The sequence below is a fragment of the Aulonocara sp. 'chitande type north' Nkhata Bay genome, linkage group LG6 (assembly GCF_057382095.1).
Source record: "Aulonocara sp. 'chitande type north' Nkhata Bay isolate Kocher_YH1m ecotype deep benthic linkage group LG6, A_spYH_male_GT1.1, whole genome shotgun sequence".
Taxonomy (NCBI): domain Eukaryota; kingdom Metazoa; phylum Chordata; class Actinopteri; order Cichliformes; family Cichlidae; genus Aulonocara; species Aulonocara sp. 'chitande type north' Nkhata Bay.
Window position 1 is genome coordinate 39,231,300 of NC_141349.1, and position 7,745 is coordinate 39,239,044.

General features: G+C 37.1%; 1 protein-coding gene across 7 annotated transcripts in view; it reads left to right on the forward strand.

The window, feature by feature from the left end:
• The window catches only part of cabp2a (calcium binding protein 2a), a 48,434-nt gene that overhangs the window by 18,193 nt on the left and 22,496 nt on the right, over positions 1–7,745 (forward strand). For 5 of the 7 annotated variants that reach the window (XR_015129946.1, XR_015129947.1, XM_086296855.1 and 2 more), the window contains exons 2-6: positions 163–384; positions 4,156–4,186; positions 5,376–5,510; positions 6,544–6,653; positions 7,524–7,671. Coding sequence is in view for 5 of the 7 variants with exons in the window: in XM_086296855.1 (XP_086152981.1) it covers positions 163–384; positions 4,156–4,186; positions 5,376–5,510; positions 6,544–6,653; positions 7,524–7,671 (646 nt within the window). In the remaining 2 variants the exon portion in view is untranslated. Of the gene's footprint in view, positions 1–162; positions 385–4,155; positions 4,187–5,375; positions 5,511–6,543; positions 6,654–7,523; positions 7,672–7,745 lie in introns of those variants that run through there. The other 2 variants (XM_086296857.1, XM_086296856.1) reach the window with 2 other exon arrangements.

Genomic DNA, 7,745 nt, shown 5'->3' on the forward strand with positions numbered 1-7,745 from the left:
CTACTTGACACAAGAGACGTTTCAAATTTGCTTTTATTTGCAATATACAAAATAAATAAATCTATTGAAAATGTCTGTAACAGTACAAAAAATGGCAAATTTGCCAAAATTTAGGTAATAGCTTTATGTGTTTCCTAATCCGATTGGTTCCTCTCCTCTAAGGTAATGTCACCCATAGAACAAAGTGGTACCCCATTGGCTGCTGCCATGCTGGGGGGACTGGGTGATGCAGGGGAGATGGACACAGAGGATGAGGAGGAAGGAGGGAACGAGCGTGAGTTTGATGAACCCCTGTGCGCTCTGGTTAAGAACTGCAACATGCTGCATAACATAGTGGGGCCTGCATGTATCTTCCTCAGACAGGGCTTCGCCCAAAGTCAGCTTGTATGTATTTACCCACACTACAAACACACACCACACAAACATACAGAACTGCCAGAATTGTCATTGCCAAAATCTCCCATAAATCCTTTCATCCATCCATTTCCAAAGTGCCATCCAAAGGAAGGTTAAGGTGAAGCTGAGGTCATCGTCACGGCTCCTCTGCCCTTCATCTCTACCAATCACGAAATCAATATTCATATCTATAGAAATGTTTTAAAATGTTCTGAGGGCCTCTTACTTACAAACTTATATGTATTCTACTATTTTGAGTAAAGTTATTGTACACTGAAATTACTTTTTACACAAATAGCCAAAGTAAATTGAATAAAAACATGTGAGAAAGGACATGTTTTGGTCATTCTCATGTCAGTTGAGCTTAGCGAGATAGACATCTAAACATCAAAGGCTGTGACTACCCATGAAAAAAACCACTTCATCTTATAATTAAAAGATGATAATCACTACGCCTCGAACTAAAACTAACAAAAAACAAAAAATTAGCAAATAATTAAAATGAAATAAGAAATAAAAACTGTTGAAATGTATAAAACTACGTTTTTTCACAGCTATAAAAGAAGGATAATGATAACGAGACCTGATACGTGACACAAAAATTTGTCCAGATTCAGGTACCTTTATAGTCTTGGAGTCTTCTATGCGCACCTCTTATTACAAATTAATGTCATACATGGGGAAAGTGGAAATGACACAGACAAGGAACTAGTTTAAAAGCGCTCCTAGAACAGTGGTGTATGATCAGAGGTGATACTGGATGCCATTTGAAGTGAAAATGGGCAAGAAGTGTAAAAGTATGAAAAAAGAGTATTCAGAATGTGGTTATGTAAATACTATTTTCTTTGCTGTATTGGTCGTAAGGTGAATGCGAGTTTCTGTGAGAATGCTAAAATCTGTCTCTCTGTGTTAGCCGTATAACAGACCGCGGTGTACCCCTCCTCTCACCCTAAAAAATCTTTTTGGGTGTGTGTTTTGAAATAGTCTATTGATATATTTAACTACAGCCTTGCAGAGTCACTGTCTCGTTTATCAACTGATTGACAACCGCAGTTTAAATTTGCAGTTTACATTAGCATGTCTTTCACAGCAAGCAGTATATGATGACAATTGAACAAATGGCTATGTCTAATGTGAAAGTGGTCCCTTGCAGTTCCACACTCAGTCTCTGCAGTTCGCTTAAGATTTATAAGACGTTTTAGCTGATTGCTTTGCTTTTATGACACGCAAGTTGCACCAGCTGCAGTGGACAGCTGTTTCCAGAGGAAATACACTGATAAACCTTCTGTACACCACTTTCACAGCACCAGCAAGGAAGTGCTTAATGAATATAGTGAGGCGTTTAGCAGCTAAAAAGCTAGGTAATTTTCCTCAGGAGTTTGGACTATGTCTTGATCCAGCCTCACTCATTTCATATGCCACATTTTCAGCCACAGCAGGCAACCATCAAGTGCATGTAGTGGAGCATTCAGCAGACAAACAGCTTGATATTTCAGTCAGACACCAAAAAACAAGCTAAAAGAAGAGTGAACATTAGTCTTTCAGAAACATTACTCCATACTGTGTGATTAAAAAAAAATGTTGCTTTGAATCTGCCGAATGTGTAAACAGGCAAATAATTTTGATAAATTTTGATATACACATGTGAGATTAGTAATGTTGAGGAGATGGTGATTAATTACGCCATTATTCGAATAAGTCAAGGAAATAATCTTGTGTTAATACAGGCAAACTTATTTTCCAGCCAACTTCAGCAAATCTTAAATTAATCAAATCAGAATATTGTCATTTTGAGTAAAGACTACATAAAAGATAGACTAGTCTAAAAAGGGAAGTCAATGTGTTAGTGTCTTAAACCTGCATTCTTTCTAATGGTGAGCAGCACAGAGTAAGTTTGTTAATACTGAAGTCCATTACAGTCACTGTGTTACACACTTGATCTCTGACCTCTTAAACGCTTTCTGTAGTTCATTTTCTCAATTGCACAGCTACAATTGCAACGTAATGTTCATTTTATACATTTTAGTCCTAATTAAGGTATAATACACAAATAAGCAGGGTGTGTTTTAGGGCAGGCCTACCTTGGGGTTGACAAATCACTAACATAAGAGTGTACAGTGTCTGTGTTTCCATAATCAGATCAATGTCGTTCATCATCTCTGGGTTCAAAAATCCAAAATACAACTTCACAAAACATGACTTCATATTTTGTCTTAATTTTTATATACATTTTTTTTAGCAGTATTAGCAATGCTATCTGTAAGTTTAACTACCATCATAGTTATATTTCAAAGTGGCCAGGTCAATTCTCTTGCATATGAATGAATGAATGAATGAATGAATGAATGAATGAATAGATAAGTATGAAATCTCGTTATTAACTTTAGATAGGGACTGTTGACACTGATAAAACTGAGTTCTATAACATGTGCTTAATCTTGTAAACGGGTTTATTTCAACCCAAACCATAACTTGAACCCCAATCAAGGTTTTTTTTTTTTGTTTGTTTGTTTTTTTGGCTAAACCTAAGCAAACGAGGACTGAAAGCAAAACTTGTCTCACATAAGATTTAAACCTAAATCTCGTGGCATTTTCATCCTGTTGTGTCGTGCTACATGCCTTCCTTCATAAACTTTTATTGTTGCTCAGTTTCTGCAGTCTTCTAAAGTCACGATTTAGCAGTAGTAACTGTTGTAGATTGGTAATGGACCACAAAAAAACATAGGTAGGAGAAAACCGTTGCCTTTGTCTGTGGATAAATCTTTCACAAATTTTAGCAAAAGGTACGACAAAAAAAAAAAAAAAAGTGGTACACGTTTTTCTGTTCAGCCTGTGCAGGTGTGTTAATGTTCGTTTAATCAAAAGCCAGCTGGACTGCAGATGCAGATAAGAAAAAAAAAATTGCTGGCAGATAGAGAAATGAAAAACCGATAAGCCTTCATGATTTGTAATACAATTTACCGCTGTAATCTCCCTGCCACTGTTCGCTCTCCTGCATCCTCTAATCCAGGGCTGTATTATTCCTGCTGATGATGTCACAATCTCGAAGAACACATCACGTACAAATTTATCCTGGTGTCACCTTGCATTCCTTTAGCCAATTCAACAACAACCGTAAATGGTGTTTTATGTTGAATCAGAATCAGAATTAGAATATTTTATTAATCACTAAAGAAATTATGCATGTATTTGTTACTGCATTATGTTTAGTTTAAGTCATAATTCACTCTTATTTCTATGATTTCATTTTCACTTTATTTCTTAAAGTGGCAATTCAATATTTCACCAGTTTACTCAGCATATGATGTAATTAATTTTTCTTTCTTTCTTATAACTTTGTTACATGCTGCTTGTTTGGAAGGTAGATCTTTTAGGTGGTATGTCATTATGAATCTGCTGTTAGTACATTGTATTTCAAAAGCTTGTTGTGGAGCATATGCACAGCAGACTTTCTCCAACACGGGCAGAATGAGACTGGACATGAATGCTGCTGGGTAGCAGCAGTTTTCAACTAAAAAGGCTATTAGGGTCAGTCAGATCAAAAACCCAATAATCCTCTAATAGAATCTCTGGCTGAGCAGATGAACATAGAACAAACAAAATGTTTCACAGGATTGAGAGGAGTGGAGGAGTAAAAGCACAAGAAGCAAAAATGTTTCCAGCATTTTGTGTGACTGAAATAGAGCAGATTCAAAGTATAACTTGTCTGACTATTCATTTCTCTTTATGTATGCCCTTTCTTCTTCCACACCACCGCAGGACAGAGATCTACGACCAGAAGAGATGGAAGGTACAGATTCTTAATCCAGATTCTTAATCCTCACCTTGTCTCTCAGTCTATTCATTCCACTCTGTTCTTTTTCATCTACCTTCCTTTCAAACCTTCTGTTTAACTGTGAACATTTTTTTTTTAATTTCCCTGTCTTGCATTGAAATGTGTAAGAACAAAGTGAAGGATTATCTTTCACAGGGAGGAATAATCCTTCACAATTTAACTTCCACTCATACATCGCTTCTATTCCTCAGTAGTGGCTCACAATTTAACAGCGTACATGCACATGAAAATGTCATTTCTATTTTAAATATAGATTCTATGACTTTGGTTTAGTGTAGTAGAAACTTGATATATTTCTTCTGCAATGATTTAATGGTGACAGGGGGATCTGTGTCACCATCTGTTCAGGTTCAGGTTAATTTTATTTGGACAAGTTTGGATATGGACTGCAATCATCCATGTCACACTATTCACAAACAATAGGCAGCAGAGTGCAAAGTACTCAGTGTTATAATGTTGTAAGAAGATTGAAGAAGAAAGAAAAAAGAAAGGCTCCATATAAATAATGAGATGAAAGTTTAAAAGCTCATTCAAAACATTAATGCCTCATAAGAAAGTGATGCAAAAATAAAAAGTTTGCAAATGAAATAGAAAGTCCCAGGAGCAATTTAAAAATGTAATTTTTCACAATCCTTGCAGCTTCAGTTTCAGTTTTTACATTTTTATTGATATAATGATGAACGACCATAAGTATTTCATAAGTTTTAAAGAATTTTATTGGGGGCAAAAATATCATATTTATGCAAAAAAATATTGAATATTTACGGTGCACGGTGTTGCCAAAAAACTGTGATCATCTTCAAGCACTGATAAGACAGAAATCAGTTATTTGGTCCAAAGATTGTATCCAGCATGTCACAGAAAACAGAGAAGTCCGTGAAACATTATTGAAAAATTATTTTTTTACTATGTCATACTAACAACAAGTCAAAAATAGTTCAAATAAAACTAAAGCAATTTGGAAGTATTAAAAAAAGCACTCTCAGACAGATACCCCATCCCCATCTCAATGTACACTCACTGATCCAGGGCAGCTGAGACTGAAACTGTGTCTTGTTTTCTCAAGAAAGCAAATGTACTCTGTCATACTTTTGCCCAACGGCAAATATTTCACATAATCTGTATTGATGTGTTCTACTTGCAGAGTTGCGTGAGGCCTTCAGAGAATTTGACAAAGATAAGGACGGCTTCATCAGCTGTAAGGACCTGGGCGAGTGCATGAGGACTATGGGATACATGCCAACAGAGATGGAACTTATCGAACTCAGCCAGCAAATCTGTGAGTCCTGAACACAGACAGATAATTCTGTAATTCCCTAAAATCTTTCACTCGGAAGACCAGTGAAGGAGCACCAGGATAAAGCAGAACTGCAAAGCAGTTGATGTCCAAAATGTCTGTTTATCCTTTCTTCACCTGTAAATCTGTTAAGTCTGATGAACTGCCAAAATTTTCTCCTTACATTAACTAGCAATGATTTAATTAATTTCTTTACAAATAACTTTTTAACTATTGGAGAAAAAAATATTCACTGGTACTGTCATTAAGTACAGCATCTCTGTTAAATGCTGATATGAGTAAACTTCATATCAGCAATGCGTCAATGTGTCTTCTAGACCCTACAAAACTGCTCAAAGACATTTTACCATGAATTAAAACATAAATCTTACATCATTTCACATTTATAACCTTATTTATTTCCAAAATTCCTGAAAGCTGTCAAGTAGTTAAATGAGCTTTTGAAAAGGTTTCTTTGAAGAGTTACAGTCAGGATTTAGAGTGCATCATAGCACAGAAATAGTGTAGTGAATTATATGAATGATGAATCATCTTCTTAAGAACTGTCCTGCAGTGGTTTGAATCACTGCAGTATAGTTTGTGCATGTAAATGGCGAGTCTTCCTCACATGCAAATGTTAATCACAGTTCCACAGGGTTCTGTGCTAGGACCATAACTTTTTACATTATAGATGCTTCCCTTACAGTATTATTATAAAACACTCTAGTTTCATTCCTATGCAGATGACACGCAGTTTTAATTAACCATAAAGCCAGATGATACAAATAAACTAGTTAAATTATAGACATGTCTTAAACACAGCTAATGGCTGCAGTGGACAGTTTTCATTGGATATTTTCAAATCACTACAAATATGCTCTTATTATGACTTCTGTTTATAACATATTGACGTGGGTCTGCTAAGCTCTGTCTTATATGTATGCACAATTAACTCCGTACCACTGGATCTTCAGTAAATAATCCAATTTGTTATTTACTTGTATATACTATGCATGCATATTTATCTTTCTTCTAGGTGGTGGCAGAGTGGATTTTGAGGATTTTGTGGAACTGATGGGCCCCAAAATGCTTGCAGAGACTGCAGACATGATTGGGGTTAAAGAGTTACGGGACGCCTTCAAAGAGGTCTGCAATTTTATTTTAGCAAAATAGAAAACCATATCCAGGCTTAAACTAGGGTTTAGAAATGAATGCGGTCCAGAATTTTTTCTCCTAATGTATGCTATTTAAGGTGCAACAAATGACTGAGGTCCATACCTCAGTCATGCTAAAGTTGGGCATACACTGTGCGATTGTTTCAGTTGCGTTATTCAGCTCCTGCTCAAACTGTACGATTGAATCGCAGGGGTGAGAAGTTTGTAGGTGACGATGCACACTGTGCGTCCATAACAGCTTATAACACAAAATCTGTCTCTCGCTCTCCCTCTCTCTCCCTCTTTCTTTAACTGACACAAACACACACACCACCACCACCATCAACTTTGTTAAATTGCTAATGAAAAACATTGACTAGCAATGAGCAGAAATGTCCATCCAACTCTTTTCACGGTTGGTCCGGTCATGATAATTTTGTGAGGCTGCCACATCGAAAAGGCTCAGATGAGCTTGCCATGAGCTGCACTGCCATGCTACTCCGTTTCTGTTTGCGCATGCACAGTGTGAGAGGCTGCGTTGACACCCTCATGAGGGCCGACAGGATTTCAAACAGGTTTGATTTTCTTGCGACTACAGTATACGATTGATGATTGGGAGCTGGTCGTGAGGTGTTAATCCCTTCTCGTTACCATGTATACTACACGATGCACGACACAGGAGAAACTCGGGCCGATCCCCAAAACGACTGAAAAATCTGCTCAAAATGGGCCAAAAATCACACAGTGTATGCCCAGCTTAACCTGAGTAGGCCTTTTCTCAAACTGACACTCCAAAATGTTTTTGTTTTGCTTTTTGTAAATGCTTATTTTCCTTTTAAAGTCCTTCCATTCTGCTTTCTAGTTTGACTCTGATGGCGATGGTCAGATCAGCCTTGGAGAGCTGAGGGAAGCCATGAAGAAGCTAATGGGTGAGCAGCTCAACCACCGCGAGATTGATGAGATCCTGCGAGATGTTGACCTCAACGGGGATGGACAGGTGGACTTTGAAGGTGATACAATTTATCTCTTACTTAAGATCGGTTGTGGTGATGTGTTTGTGTGTGTGTGTGTGTGTGTGGGGGGG